General features: G+C 47.0%; 2 protein-coding genes across 3 annotated transcripts; both read right to left on the bottom strand.

Moving 5' to 3' along the window:
- Nucleotides 1-1083: 1083 nt before the first annotated feature.
- Nucleotides 1084-6759, bottom strand: LOC119266951 (receptor-like protein kinase FERONIA). Of its 2 annotated transcripts, XM_037548236.1 has the most exons (6): nt 6449-6759; nt 6107-6314; nt 5252-5992; nt 4051-4462; nt 1738-3900; nt 1084-1583 (listed from the first exon to the last, which is right to left on the bottom strand). In XM_037548236.1, exons 4-5 carry the CDS (start codon nt 4268-4270, stop codon nt 1751-1753), a joined length of 2370 nt encoding a protein of 789 aa, XP_037404133.1. In that variant the 5' UTR covers nt 4271-4462; nt 5252-5992; nt 6107-6314; nt 6449-6759; the 3' UTR covers nt 1084-1583; nt 1738-1750. The 2 variants fall into 2 exon arrangements, with proteins under 2 accessions (XP_037404133.1, XP_037404132.1); XM_037548235.1 differs by having other exon boundaries at nt 1738-4462.
- Nucleotides 6760-9364: 2605 nt separating this feature from the next.
- Nucleotides 9365-15622, bottom strand: LOC119266950 (E3 ubiquitin-protein ligase PRT6-like). Its single transcript, XM_037548234.1, has 8 exons — nt 15407-15622; nt 13944-15002; nt 12298-13421; nt 12080-12220; nt 11744-11987; nt 10918-11652; nt 10442-10627; nt 9365-9904 (listed from the first exon to the last, which is right to left on the bottom strand). Exons 1-8 carry the CDS (start codon nt 15461-15463, stop codon nt 9569-9571), a joined length of 3882 nt encoding a protein of 1293 aa, XP_037404131.1. The 5' UTR covers nt 15464-15622; the 3' UTR covers nt 9365-9568.
- Nucleotides 15623-15948: the final 326 nt, after the last annotated feature.

The raw sequence follows: 15948 nt of genomic DNA, 5'->3' as shown, positions 1-15948 counted from the left end.
CACCTGATACTGCTCTCTCCCAAATTCCGTGCCTAAGGCTGCACAGAGTTCATCCCAGTGCATCGATCCACTCCTAGACTCCTGAAGTTGCAGCCAGCGTAGCACTACCCGTGAAGTGTAAGGTAGCGACGCGGACCCACAGATCTGGCTGCACACCATACACATCAAAGTATTTCTCGCATCTGGTCCTCCAGAATTGCGGATTTTCCCCGTCAAACGCCGAAAAATCAAGTTTAGGCAACGACCGGTTGGGGAAATGTGGCATGGGCGGGTCGATCTGATGCAGTATGGGCGAATCAGATGCACGAACAACAACTAGAGCATGGGGATCGGCCAAGGACTTACCCTTGACCGGAGGCGGCAACCGGGTGGTGACCACCCCGTGTGTCACGCCCCCAGTGGTGTCGATCTCGTCGTGGCCTAAAGGCCCGTGGTGCTCGGCGGTGTCGGACGCCGAAGCTGGTCGCACCACCGCGTCGCCCTCCGGGATCGGATCCGGAGGCGCCGCCAGGATCGGGTGTAGCGCGATGCGCCCCACTTGCGTGCGCAGCTCGTCGACTTGTTGCTGAAGATGAGTGACTGCAGGCTTCCACAACTCCAACGACTGCTGGATCGCGTCGAGGCGGGCCTCGTTGGCCAACCGCCCGTCGTGGACGGCCTTGGCGAGGGCCGCAATTTGCTCCTCCATCGCCGCCGCTTGCTGCGCCTGCTTCGTATGGTAACGTGGCTTGGGGTAGGCGGTCTCCAGATCGACGGGCTGGACCTCTGATACCAGATGTAAGGGAACCGATCTAGGCTACGGATCTGAGGAGGGGAGCGAGCAGGGGAGGTAGATGAGACGAGGAAGAGGAAGGGGATAAGGAGGAGGAAGATCAGCTTCTCTCCGTTCAGTTCGATTAACTCATATCATGCCTTACAACTGGCCACACTTGGCCCTTAAGTACACCCACACGACTCGACTACTCCTCCTGGCTCGGTCCCGCCTCGGCTGGTTCGACTCCTGTCTGGTCTGGGTCGCTGACCATGGACCCCACCGTTACACCGGGTCACATGAATAAAATCCTAACGATAAAGAAGAACACGTGAACATGAAATGTTTGGTTGAATGTGAAAAGTTCTGAGTGTAGGTGGGCATTCAATTCAACAATTCTTAGGAATTTTGTGGGATAAGCATACTATCTAAAAGAACGTATGCCTAGCTTTCACTCTGTAATTATGGCCCCACTAGCTCCATATATCTGGCGTCCCGTTGCATCGATGAGGCTGCGGGTGCCTCCGTGGCGTCATCGACTTCTGGTCCATGCCATCACAATCGCGGCCTCTGAAAAACCTGGATAAGACGCTAAGAATCACAATGGATGACACTGGATATCCACTGGGCACCCTCCTAACCCCAATTAGATTGATTACACTGTTGGTGAGTTCTTCATTGACTCGGAGAAGGGAGAATGCTTAAAAATCAGGTAATATGTCTAATTCAGATCCCCCGTTTATCCTTGATAGCTTGGTATAATATTGCATCAAGATTACTGAAGCACCAGACAACCTTGGCGATCACATATGTAGAAAAATATCAAAGCAACCTGGGACGTATTTTGAGATGTCACTATTCAGTGGCCAGTAGAGAAATCTAATATGAGGAAACTAAATTATCTGATAGTATTGTGCATGGTCACCAGCTAACAGAATAGCAGTTGTAAGGTAACTACAAAAAGATCATACAAAAAAAATACTGACCTGTGTTTTGCTTTTATCGGCCTTCTGGATGTGCAATATCTGAAAATATGGCTTCCTGTGCTGCAACGCTAATTGTTGAGTTGGTTGATGGTTTGCCTGAATGCACTCCGCTGATCTGAAGAGATGATGCACCCTCAGCACAGCTGGTGTTGTAGCTTGCACTATCCTGAAGCTGGAGTGCGACCTCAAGGTTCCAAAGTACATCACCCATTGATGGCCTATCTATGCTACGATCAGCAACACATTTCTCCGCTATCTCTGCAAATATCCTGAAGCACTCAAGGGTGATTTCCTCCTTAACACAGGGGTCAACAATCTCCTCGAGTACACCTTTCTTTCGGCAAGATACCACCCAGTCACGCAAGCTCACTTGCTCATAAGGGAGCTCAGTATTTATCACAGGGCGCGCACACAGGGTCTCAAACAACACAACCCCGAAGGAGTACACATCTGATTTTTTGGTGAGACGCTGCTGCCGGAAGTACTCCGGATCAAGATATCCAAAGGTGCCCTTAACAGCAGTGCTCATGTGGGTGTTGCCAATGTCTGGACTAGCCTTAAACAAACCGAAGTCGGAAACCTTTGCCATTAACCTATCATCCAGTAGGATGTTGGTGGTCTTGACGTCACAGTGGATGATTCCTTGCTCTACGCCGGTGTGGAGGTAATGCAGTCCTCGGGCTGCACCGATGCAAATCTCAAGGCGCTGCTGCCACGGCAGTGGTGGGTTCCTGGTGTTGTACAAATGCTCACGCAGTGTTCCATGAGCCATGTAGTCATACACCAGAATCATCTCATTCTTCTCCTCACAATAGCCAATCAGAGACACAAGGTGGCGATGGCGGAAATTGCACAGCATCTCGATTTCAGTCTGGAACTCATGAAAGCCTTGTTGGGATTTCTGGTCACATCGCTTGATCGCCACCTTTGTCCCTCCATCTATATCGCCGATGTAGACATTCCCGAAACCGCCTCTGCCGATGATAAGTGCTTCATCAAAGTCTTTGGTGGCAACTTGAATTTTAGCAAATGAGAAATGACGTACAAGATCACATGTAGACTTTATGCATTTAGTTGGATGCTTCACATGTCCATAGTCGGTCTTGCCGGGACTCTTCGCTGCCTTCTTCCGTCTGTAGATAACACACATGCTGAAAAGGGCAATCAACAATAAAGCAAAACCACCAGCAGTACCACCGATGGTTGCTTGTATGCCACCTTTGGTTTTTCTTTCACCGCTAGATAGCCTATTAGGATTCACATCAGGCTTTTGCGGAAGTGGAGGATTGAGCCCAGCAAGATTGCTCGGTCCGTAATTCTGTAGCTTGAAGACCTCGAGACCATTCAGTATTGCATCAGAATACTGTGGTTTACTTGAAAGATCAGGGTGAAGTGCAATCCACATGTCCACCTGACCAGAACCAATAGCCATGATAACATATTCAGTGTACGTTGGTCTACCGATTCCTCCGCTCCGGAAGATGACATCCATTTGCTCCTGCGCTGTCTGGTTGTTGATGTAGATGAAGAACGACCTCTGATTCACCTTGGTAATAGGATACTTAATCTCACAGAAATGAAACCTTAGGAGGTAAAAGAAACCCGCATCAACCGGTAAAATCCATGTAAGGTTGTAGTTCAGGTTGATCTGTGCAGTTGGCCCCATGGACCGAGCTGTACCATAGACATCAACTGGGGCGGTGTAATTCGGCACTCTAGATGTATAACTGATAGTCAAATTATCATTTTTCCAAAAGGTCAACCCAAAGCCACCAAGTATGTATGGGGCATCATTGGCCCATGAGCGGTAAAAGCCCGAGTCACCTTTCGGGGAAATGGCTGGGCCCCTGACATTGAGCCGGTACATAGTCTGGAGGCTCATGTCAGCGTCGAATGTGAATGGAGATGTGTTATCACCGCTGACAAATCTTATGTCAGGTGTTGCAAAGATGTCAGGCGTGGGCACAATCTCAATGCCATTCACAAATGCATAAGACCCATACTGATGTGCTGATGGTGCAAAGGTGAGGTCCAAGCTGCCTGAAGAAACATTCACCGAGAATTCACGCACAAGGTAGGCAGAAGTGATCGCCTGAGCTGTTTGCAAAGCATTGAAGTCTTTTAAGAGGACAAGATTCCGTGCCGTGACTCCGAAGACGGCATCTGAGACAGCATAGTATTCGTAAGCAGTTGAAAGGAAGTATAGGCGTAAGAACATTCGGCCTGGACTGACAGGGAAGGAATAGGTGTAATTTGAAGTAAAGATGCGTGCAGTTGTATAAGGAACCCTGGGGGTGAGTGAAGGGGGTTGACCTAAAGCAATGGCTGCATCTCCTTTCATTGATGGCGCGAATATGGAGCCGGTGTCCCCATCCCAAGAACGACCACCATCATCATCGTCTTGGGTAGATTCTCCGCAATTTAGGAGGATGAGGCCAGAGGTTGTGGAGTTGTTATCAGCCGCCTTGGCAATCGACAAGAGGGCTAACAGTGTGAGGAATGTGAGGGTAACCGGTAAGGTTGGGAGCACCATTGCGGTGATTGGTGTACCAGGATAAAATAATTGGGGACTCCCTTACATCAATGTGCTACAGGGGGGCAGTTGTATAGAGCAAGAACATTGTTATTTTCTTGGACTTTGGGGTAAGGAAACATCGGGAAAATTGAGGATCTTAGGATCGTGCTATTGTTTAATGAAGAAGGCACACCTAGAGAGCCACAAAACCTGAAATGGCAGCAAAAAAGAAGTTGATAATTCAGTAAACTGAATCATGCAATTTGAACAAAAGCTCATTGATAGAAGGCAGAACATCCATGTGTCTGAGTAAGAGAACACCACTAACAATTGCAAGAACTTTAGTAAAGTGAAGTTCCTGGCATCACCGAAAGTTGAGAACAGTACCAGAAGACAGATATAGACAAAGCCGGCTCAATAATTTCTTTCCAATAGTAGTGCAAATAAGAAGAAGAAGAAAAGAGTGCGAGAATTTAGCTCAATAGAAGTAGCCAATATATATCTCACAGGGGAAGATCCAGAACGTACAAACAGAACGTTTAGGAAAGAAATCAAGTAAACATTAGTATACATTTGTGCTTGACAAATTCACACCAAGAGGAAACACATGGAGCAACAGTCCAATTTTTTGACCTGTGGAGCAACAGTCCTGAATGATGATTCCACATCTACAAAAGAAATTGGTGGACAACTTGCCTTTTATTTTGATGTTTCCCCTAAAAAGTGGTCTACTCTTCTCACTAGGTTCGAAATCATACTTTTTAAAAGTCTAAAAACAAAACAATCCAAGCAGGAAAACCTCAATTGCTGTCACTCGAAAACACACAGTATGGTGATTGTGGATGAAAAAACTGACTTCAGGGGAACCCCTTGGCAAAATTTGGGGCAGAAGCTAAGCCTTAAAAGATTCAAGCCCAAGAATGGACACACAGAGCATATCCAACCGAATCAACTAGATAAAGGAGATCGAAAAGAAGAGAAGGGGGGATGCATGGTTACCTCAACAGGAAGGCCGAGCTCATGTGGGAAGAGAAATCAAAGCCATGGGCGAGATGAAGGCCCGAGCAGCAGCAGTTATGGCGCTTTTGGTGGGCACAAGTGATGAGAGATTGAGCATGCACTCGCCGAGTGCTTTAGTGGACGAAAATATGTGACATGCCACCCCCGGGAGTAATGCTAATCGCAAAATAAACAGCACACGAAACAACTCAGGGCAAAGGATAGTCAAAGAATGAAAGTTGAACGGTCGCTGGTTCAAAGCAATCATAAATCTCTCAACTTAAAGATGTAGTATCCACCGGAAAGTTATAGTTCCACGAAAGCATAGGGTTTGTTTATGCTATGTAGCAAGTGGAGCAATCTGTGACCAACCAACCAATTAATAGAATAGAGAGCTACTGCCACTGCCAGGATAAGGAAATTGTTTTGTGCCACCATGCCTTGGATGGGAGTAGCTCAAGGACTAGCGGAGATGTGTCCTAACAAACACCAGGAGACTATCTTGGTGTGAGATCCAAGGGGTATCTTTCAGACCTCGGTGGTCAATGGCTGGACAGCATCTCCGTCTATCTCATCCACCAACGTACATCATCAAGCCATTACGACAGGTGATGAAATTTCAGTGCTTTACTTCAGAAACTTCAGAATCTGGCGATGCATAAACTTGCCCTTCAACTAGCCGCTCTTTGAAACACATTTTTATCTCTGTGTGTGATGTATATTGGCTTGCATGGTTTGTCCCTGCAAGTGAAAGGCCGAAAGAAGAATCAGCATGTTGAGAAGACCAAAATATAAGGGTGCTAACTGGACAATTCTGTTTGGTGTCAAGGTTCAGGCAGGGAATGTGTCAGTCACCTTATCATCGATCGAAAAATATCGAGGCTGAACAACGTGTGGCCATGATTTGGATTGAAGGTTCCCCACATCAGTGGGAGACGCACCCGGCCCTGAACTCTGTACCTCTGCTTTGAAGCTGCTAACTGAGAGATACAGTGGGGTGAACTGAACCTCAGCTGCATCCATTTTGGCCTTAACGGCTTGAAACTTAAGGTCTGCATACCATCTGGACACAAAATGAAATAAATACAGTTTGACTAATCCTTTGTGGTCTCTACATATATATGTCAAGCCCAACAATTGTGCAAAAAAAACTTAGGAATGTGCAGCAATATTTTTCACCATGAAGCTGAAAGAAACCTGAATGAGATGCGAGGTAGCCGCTGTCGCGCTCGAGCCCACCCGACCCCACCCACTGCCGTCCATCTCCGCCCGCCTCCACCACCACTAGGCGACAGGCGTGCCCGCTGGCACTGGCCCAACCGCCGTTTCCGGCCACCCGCGGCCGGCGTCGCCAGCCCGACCATCCCTCTAAACACCCCGCACAACGGCATCTTCTCCGACGCCGGCGAGCCCACACGCCCACAACCCTAACCTACTCAGGCAGTCTCCGTCTCCGGCGGAGACAGCCGCGTCGGGCTCCGGCTTGGCCGCTTCGCCCCCGCTCCGCGGGCTTATTGGGCCGGGCCCATTGACGATTGGCCATCAGCAGCAACCTGCCAACCTCCCTGTGCGTTGGCAGGACGAAAAGACTACAATGCCCTTTGAGCTGAATATATAATCAGATTTGTGAGGGGGAGCGTGTGTAGAATTGTACTATAGCGAGGACATTCTCGATGATGTGCAATAATCAGTTGCATATGTTATTTGGATTTAATTACTTTTAGTTATCTTATCTGAATTTGTAATCGTGTAGTGCTCTCTGCGTTTTAAAATAATTGAAGTTTTAGGATTGTCACTTTCACTGAGTCTATAAATATATTAACATCTGTAAAACCAAACTTAATTTATTAGATTCATTATAAAATATGTTTTTAATTACATCCTTGCCTCCAAATTATAAGACGCTCTACTTTTTTCCTTGAATCAAATGTATGCAATGTGTTTTACACCGTGTCGTCGAAAGGCTACATGGATAAAGGAGAGCGGGACACCTGTTAAAGCTACCAATTAAAGGAATGCGGGTGGATTAGATCGACTTTAGGGCGAGTCCTATCTAGCTTATTCTAAAAGTCCAACCAAATTTTTTTTAGAAGCCTACTAGTCAACTCTTAATTAGTAGGCTTTCTAAATAAATAAATTTGATTCATCGTCAAGAATAAGCTGGATAGGAGGTAGCATATTTCAGCTTATTTTAGAAGCCAGCAAAATAACCGGCCCTTACTTAGGTGAGGTTACCCAACCTCCTACACTACCCTGGTTAGTACAGTGTCTATCCATCTCCTATCCGTTGCCCGGATATTTTACAAACTAGGCAACAGTATGCTTTGCTCATATTCTCTTCATCTGAAAATACTTATCGGAGAAATGGCGGGAGTATAATTTAGCGACGTTTTGTATATATCTATTCCTTCTCTTTTTTGCCATGGTAGTTTGACAAATAATCTCAGTACAAAATCCGATTATTACACTAAATATTACTCCCTCCGTCCTATAATATAAGACGTTTTTTGACTTTAATGTAGTGTCAAAAAATATCTTACATTATGCATGGGACAGAGGGAGTAGCACATATTTATTTTAGGTCATTACAACTGAACTCCATCCTATGCGTTGCAGTTGAGCTGCGCTCAGGAGATCTGCAGCAGCTGTGCACCGATGGGGTATGCTGTGGCATCCCAACGGTGTCGTGTCATGGTGTCCTCGTCGGCGCAATGGAGGATGAGAAGCACACATTGGGGATTTTGCCTTGGTTCTGGAAGTCTGGATAGAACGAGGACGAGGAGTGAGATGAGTGGATGGGAAACAAGATAAAGGCAGCAGCACATGGTGGCCATATGCGTGTTTGCTGCGTGCAACCTTTTTTTTAAGAAAAGAAGGATGACCTTCGGCCTCTGCATGCATTTAGAAAATGTATGTGGCTATTTTATTGATTATTCTTGAAGACCTTATAAAATAGTACAATAATATGTCTGAATCCGTCGTCTTGGCAATATCTGCCGTTACTCCAATCCATATAATGAAGGGGTGCAAGCTGGGCCAAATATCCAGACCTCTCACCTAAGCCTAACATCTAAAGCCGGAGGCCCTAACCGAGCCACATACCGGGTTCGGGGCACAAACCGGTCCGACGCACTCACATGTGTCGTTGCCGCCATCTTCCACTGGTCCATCTTTAGAGCAGATTGAGGTGCCAACCTTGGCAGGTGCCTCCGCCATCGACGCCACCATGACGCCAAACGACGACCTCCACCTATGCGAGTCCATCTCCAAGCAACGGACGCGTATCCATGCTAGGATAGGGCCACACCACCACCCACAAGCGCCACCCAGCCCAAGGTTTTCAAAGCGGCGGCTTCAAGAAGGGAATGGCGTCCTTGAGCGCCGTCGCCGCCCAACAAAGTTAGGGCTTTTGCCCGGAGACCTAGGGGAAGGGGGAGTGAGGGGATCAGTCCATACCGATGCCTCCAAGGAGGGAACGACGCCGTGAGCGTCGTCGCCGCCCAACAAAGTTAGGGCTTTCGCCCGAAAGACCTAAGGGAAGGGGAAGTGAGGGGATCAGTCCATACCAACGCCTCCAAGGAGGGGAACGGCGCCCTCGAGCGTCGCCGTCGACGCGGCCTGGCCGACCAGGGATTTCGCCTGAAATAGATCCCCGCCACCAGCAGTGCCTCCTGTACAAAACCGGCGACCCGAGAAAGCGTGGCCCGACCAGGCTGGCCCGCACGCCGAACAAGGGAGGAGGGGAGGCGCCAGATCGCCCGCACCGGCTACCGCAGAAGCCGCCGCCGGCCACCAACAACCACCAAATCCTGCCGCCCCGCGCGGGCGGGACGCCAGATCCACTGCCCGCACAGCTGCTAGCCAGCCGTGCCTTGCCAATGAAGCCACTGCTCCAGATCCGAGGTTCCCCACGCATAGGCGGGGCAACCGAGGCCCCGCCGCCACCATCCTTGGCGCCCCGGGCTTGCCCGACGGCTGCCTCAGGCGGCGGCGAGGAAGGGAAGAGGGAGGGGGGTGAGAAGGAGGGGTGGCTAGGGTTGGGAGGGAGGGGCCTTGCTGCATGCAGCTGATCAGCTGGGAGCTCCACACAGGAGCGTGGAAGCAACATCGATCGACCAAATGGCAATCAGAAGCATCATGCATTGCATAGCCCAATACAATAGTACAGTACATCCCAATACTGAATGTCACATACATCCAGCATTCAACTCACGTTTTATTCAAGATATACACAAAATACGAAGTGGTTCACACAACGAGTTCAAATAAGTTCGACATACACTGATATACCCAGTAGAACCACAGTCTCAACAGAGACTAAGAAGTGGGGTTACCCTGAGATCTGCGTAACAGAAGCTGAAGAATCTGGTCAGTCTCGGCTTGCTTCTTCCTGACTTCCTTCATCTCCTGTTGGGTTTTGGCGATGACTGCATCAACCCTTTCTGCTTGCTTCTTCAGGGCACCGATTTCTTCCCGGAGTGCAGATGCACCCCGTCTTTCCGCCTCGAGTTTATCCTCAAGAACTTGAACAGCCGGCAACTTCAGCGAGCTTGTGGAACTGACATGGGAGAGTACCTTGGAAGCAAACTCTGCAACTGATCTTGGTGTCTGACCATCTTCAACAGTCTCTGCCATCATAGTTTCCATGGCACTCTGAAAAGTTTCGGTCAGTAGAGTAGGAGAGAAGTTGCATCAGTGAGCCATCAAGCAGAACAACTTGTACATGTTTTATTGCACATGCACTATTTTGAGTCCCAAAGTTGACTTGGTAAGCTACATTTATGAAACCGACAGATTTTGTAAAGTGTATCCAGTTGGGAAAACATGAAATGTGTCATTTCCATGCTGTAACAAAGGAAGGTTCTATGGTGTATCCCTGACAAATAGAAGACCTAGCACCCTGAGGAATCAATTGATTTTCCCTCCTCTGATGGACGGATTTACCATCTCAACAAAAGCTGCAAGCTCGGATTTCTGTATCATAGAACAAGCAAGAATACTATACCACCAACATATAATACATAAAAATATATTCTAGCTAGTCCTATTGGCATGCTATTGAACATGAGATAGACAAAGGTACTTTAAGTAGTCAAAATACTGCACAAGGAGAATCACCAGTTCATGTTGATATTGCCATAGAGCATCACTGGATAAAGTAAGCCATTGTCAAGACAAGAAGATTATCACCTGAAGACGAATCAAACAGCAGAGTGGACTTTTGGAATCCGAATCCTGGCACAGAGAGCAAACTGGCCGCGTCTCAACGGCAGTTGATTTGGGCGCATCTGGCTCAAATGTTGGAACGTCATGCCATTCATTTCCTGAGGACTTCATACTTTCAGCAGGTTTTGACTGCTCTGCTCCCATTTTTGCCTAAGACATGCAGATTCAGATAAGAAACTAGCACATAATCCAGTATTGAGAAAAGGTCAGAATTAACAAGCAAGTAGGAAGGGCAAACTGTAGATGAATTAACAAATTCCAAAACGCAAATTCAATAGCTAATCGAGGAAACTATACACCTAGCGTTTCTATCCTAGAAAAAAATTATGTTGTGAGCACATCCAAACAAAGACCCTGTTTTTGAATTTTAACTGAAGCTGGAATTCAAGATGGCTTGAAAATATAATTAGACTAGTAAACTTGTTAAGTTAAACTCTTACCATGATTGCAGCTTCGCATTGGTGTTTTCCCGTCGAATCTGGAGATCCTAAATTCTGTTTGGCGCTGGCATGATCTGGAATGGATGGGAGTACTTGTGGTGCCAGTTGTCTTACTGCAGACATGCACTGCTTACTTAACTTGGCAAATCTCTTTAACAAGGTCTCAACTAGAGAAGGAATATTGCATCCAGAAAAGGTGCTGTCATTCTTTTCCTTGTGCATCAGTGAAACAAGCAAGGTTAGCATGCTATCCTTCTTTAGTTTGTCAGTCTCTGGGGAGACTAGTTCTGTAGAGTAGGTCAATATGGGAAAAGCCTCTTTTTCATCCGATGACAGAACAACCCACGATTCATCATCATGCTGCACTATGTCCATCCCGTACTGGTCCGCCGAAATTTGACTCTCTGATTCACATATGTCAAGTGCCAACGAAAGCAGGTGCAGACCAGTCACAAGAACATTGTTAGGGGCACGTGATACTGATGATGCGTCGGTGTAAACAGCATAAAAGAGAACAGCACGAACAATTTGAAGGACAGCTTTGGAGGTGGCAATCTTAGAAATACTCCGCAGAGGGCTAAGAACATTAGTCCATTGAGGTAGTTGAGCGCCAAGAGTAGAAACTTTGCAAAAACGGCAATATCTCTCCTTAGCAACCTGTAATTCCCTGGAACTCCAACGCGGGTGATACAAGTCCAATTCCTTCCAGAATGCTTCGCGAAGCACATACTTGCCCTGTGATATAATCTTTCTTATTAGTCACGTATTCATTCAAACATAAAAAGCAAGTTGCAGAAGCATGTAGTATAATTTCAAGGATTAAAACCTTTTTCTTTCCAGATGGATCAGAATAAACTGCGACTGAATCTAGAACATCTTGAAGTTGTTCGCTTGACGAAAGGTCACGGGGAAGAGACCTCACAATCTGGCTATGGGTGGCATCTCCAACAGCCAATTTATAAATCAATTCTCTCTTCAAGTTGTCTGCTGTGGAACACCCACAAAATCTGTGTTCTTTGACTAGTTGCACAATCAAGGTTAGCATTTCTTGTATAAGAACCGGCTCATACCTGAAAAAGCATAAGAAAATTGTTCAACATTTAAACAAAAATATTCAGGCAAAACAAGTCGATACGCCATAATAAAACAACTTGGGGCTTACTCATTCTGTTGAGTGAGATCCAGAGATGTATAATCTGACAGACCAAATCTTTCTTGAATGGTCCTCACAAAGAACTCTGGAGAAGATAATGCACCACAGCATTGAAGCAGAAACAAATCCGACTCCAAGCCCTGTTCAAACCTGGAAAGACGGGTAATCAGTACAACTTCAGGACTGTAAGTTGAATAGAAAATCATTCGAGTTCACCAAGAGATTACCATTGCACAGAGCGGTACCACTCAGCACTTAGTGTAGGTGCATCACCATTCTTACGCCACATTCCGGCACGCACTTGTGCGCAAAACACTCTAACTCTTAATGGATGCTCCATCACAACTGAAGCAAACCCATGAGGCTCACAACCTCCAAGTACCTGAGAGAAGAACTCATTGGACCGCACAACCGAACATTCCTCTGTTTTGGCATCCTCTCCGGAACATTTCTTCATTGCTTCCCGCAATAGTAATGAAAGCATACGGTGTAAAGGGATATGAAAAGACGTTTCTTGTGAACTGACATCAGAGACAACATGATGCCAGCCTGTCTTGCTGAGTATACCTTGTTGTTCATCAGTTCCTGAATCTGGGTGAGCATATAGAAGGTTGCCACCAGTCAGAGTAGCGGCAATGGCATTTTCAGTGTGCAACTGTACATCCGGTGCACTGCTAGTTTCTTGCATCTTTCCCTTTCCTGTGATGTTACCAACTTGAGGCATCCCCCCTTGACCTATCAGCAACATGTTGTCGGACTCTTGAATAGGAGGACCAATCACTTCATAATAATCTGAAACATTATCTAGTTGGGATCCTTCATTTACCTTCACGCTCACCTCACCAATCTGTTCCAGCCAGCTACCAATAGCTTTCAAGCACTGACGAATTAAACAGGCAGCAGGGGCCAGTAATTCCCTGTTCAAAGAACTCTCTCTGGTACTCAAATTGAATACCGAGTTCTCCTGGGAGACCCTTCCAACTTTTGCAAGCCGCCGGTTCTCAACACTTTCGATGCCTTTTATCGTAGTGGAGCATATGGTAACACTTGTTGACTCTTGTTGCCCAAGAGAAGAAAATACTCCCGTCATCAAAAGACTCTGAATGACCCCAAGATAGTGACCTAGCACGAAAGGCGCAGACAGATTCTCATTCTCATCTTCAACATGAATACTCGTCACTCTCTTCTGAGGATCCATTCCTTGCACAAGTAACAACAGCTTAACCCATGAACTTGTCAGATCAGGCCTCTCAGAAGCAACATACATGGAAACCTCCTCATGTCTCAGGACATAGCGCGCATCTTCCAATAATCTAAAAGAAGCATCATACAAATTTACCCATTTGCTCGTCTGCAAATAACAAAGTAGAAACATTTCTGTGACCATATGAAATCACATTACTCTGTACAAATCACAATATATTAAGTTGTTATATACATCGCTGCAGAATACCCAAGAGAAACCAAACTATGCTTCCTAAGTTGCCTATCACTCTAAAATCTTCCTGGGATCTTTCAACATATATACTGACCACACATTTATCAGAAATCCAAGTACGTGGAAATGTTATTTATCTTGTGGTCTCTTGTGCATAGTTATTTTTTGGGAGTTCTCTTGTCAATAGTCGAAGAGATGCTAGGCGTGTTAATGTTTGATGACAAGCCCACATTCAGGGCCTATGCTCTGTTTTTTACCTGTTGTTGTTACCATTAACGGGTAAGAGAAATATGTTCACCGCGAATTGTACCAGCAGCTTTGACAGAATATAGCAATTATGCTCGAAAAGTAACAATATCCCATCAGTGCAGTGGCTAGATAATAAGGCATAAGCATCAAACTTTTTGAGCGACAGAAAGAGGAAGCTAAACATACCTGTAAACGACCATCCTCACCAACGCAAGAAAGAAACAGAGCTGTCAAACATTCAAGGAGAGTACCCAACAAATTGTGCTCGCGCACAAGCCTTGTAGTCAGCGCAGGCACAGTAAATATTTGGACAGAAAAGGCTGGTATCAGTGGATACTCCTCCAGCACATAGTCGTTGCCCCCTTTAATAACTTCAGAAAATGCAACAGGGTAGTACTGTATGAAAACTTTGGCAAACTCATACTTAAAAGCCGGTTCAGCGATAAGCTTCAAAAGCAACTCATGCAATTTGATCACAACTTTCTTGTCCAGTATCCTCTCTGCCCTCATCAATGCATCCAAGAGACCAGGGGACTCATGGATCCTTTGGCACACAAAACTTAGAAGGCTTTCACTACATGCGCAGAAGCGAAGCAGCATGTCAGCGACAGAAACCGTCAACTCTTGGGCAACCCTCTTGCAATAATCATCAGCCTTTGCACGAGGCACGCATATCCTCTCCTTCCAGAACAGCAACAGCTCGTCCAACACAGGCCCTACGGAACTCGCAAGCTCCTCGGTAAGAGGCTTAATTTGTTCGGCCCCCTTATGCCTCGAGCAGAACCCTTCAGGCTTCCAAGCAGTAGCATCCCCACAATCACAACACCCACCACCTGTTTCAAGGATGGAGTAATCATGATCCTTGTGATTACCATTCTGGAAGCACGGAACACAAATCACGCATGTGGGGTCACTTTCGCAGGTCCGGCAGCGGTAAGCAACGCCATTCTGCCCCCAGACAGTCCCGCAGACAGCACGGTTATCCTCAGAGCTAAGCTCCATGTCATGAAGCATTGCATCTGGGTTTCTGCGGAACATCATCCACTGCAACCACAACAGGCTCTCACTGTAAGCATTGCTGCTGCTGCTGCTGTCTTCATCCTTCTTTGATGACTCCATTAAATCAGTGCCTGCTGACAAGATGGCCGCCGTGATCTCGGAAACCTTATCCTTGCGCTCCTCCAAATACATGAGCAAGCCTTCTTGATGTTGCTGCTCTTCTGGAACTCCACATATTATCAGCTTCTGCAGAGGGACAAGTGCCAGTACATTAGCAGAGTAAAAAGATTTTTTGTTTTTGCAAATGGTACTTATATCCTACTGAATCGTTGCAACTTTTCATCATGTAGATCCCCAATCATAGCATCGCGAAAGCTGAATGAGAAAAAACGTTCTTGGCTAAAAAAATAATAATCTTTCGGTGGTGATCAGGTCCGGAAGAGGAAAGGGTCAAAAGAGTACTATTACAGTAATTAATTTTTAGATGAACTTATGGATACACAAATCGATTCCAGTTCCACCAAGGCGAATCGCGAGCGCTACCAGCGATTCTAAGAACAAATCCCACACAGGCATGCAGCAGAAGCCAGAAGGCAGGCAATCGCCGCCACGGGTGGGCAGATCGATCAGAGGAGACGAGGAAGACGCACCTGCACCAGCTGCGCGGCGGCGGCGGCGGCGGCCCCGCCGTCGTCGATCCCGGCCATGGCAAGCAGAAGCAGCCGGTTGGCGCAGGTCCAGCCTCGCCTCGCCGGATCAAAGCCCGCAGGTATCCTCCCCGTAGCTCACACAGGAACACCAACAAATTCCCCAAGTGTAGGCGACGACTGACTTACTGAGCACGTAGAGCGGAGCTGATCGAGCCAGCCAAGTAAACTAGTACTCCCAAAGCCTGCCACGTCATCCTCCCCACCACGCACTCGGTCGCCTCCGGAACAAAAGTCCTTTGCTACCCAAGTTTTTCCATTTTTTAGCTTTTCTTTTGAGAAGATTTTTCCTCTTTTTAGCTTTCCTGCACATTCTTTTGCCGCCACTAAAAGGACTTTTTGACCCAATCCTAGCCGCCGCCGCCTCAACTTCCCTACACGCGGCCGCCTCGGCCCCCTCCTCTTCCCGGTCCGGCAGCCTCGTCGCCGGCAAAAGAGGTGGGGACAAAGGCGGAGCTGGGCGCACGGCTCCGGCCGGGGTGTAG

This window comes from Triticum dicoccoides, chromosome 3A (assembly GCF_002162155.2).
Source record: "Triticum dicoccoides isolate Atlit2015 ecotype Zavitan chromosome 3A, WEW_v2.0, whole genome shotgun sequence".
In the NCBI taxonomy this organism is placed as follows: Eukaryota; Viridiplantae; Streptophyta; class Magnoliopsida; order Poales; family Poaceae; genus Triticum; species Triticum dicoccoides.
Note: the sequence above shows the minus strand (reverse complement) of the source record. Positions and strands in the feature narration are given on the sequence as shown.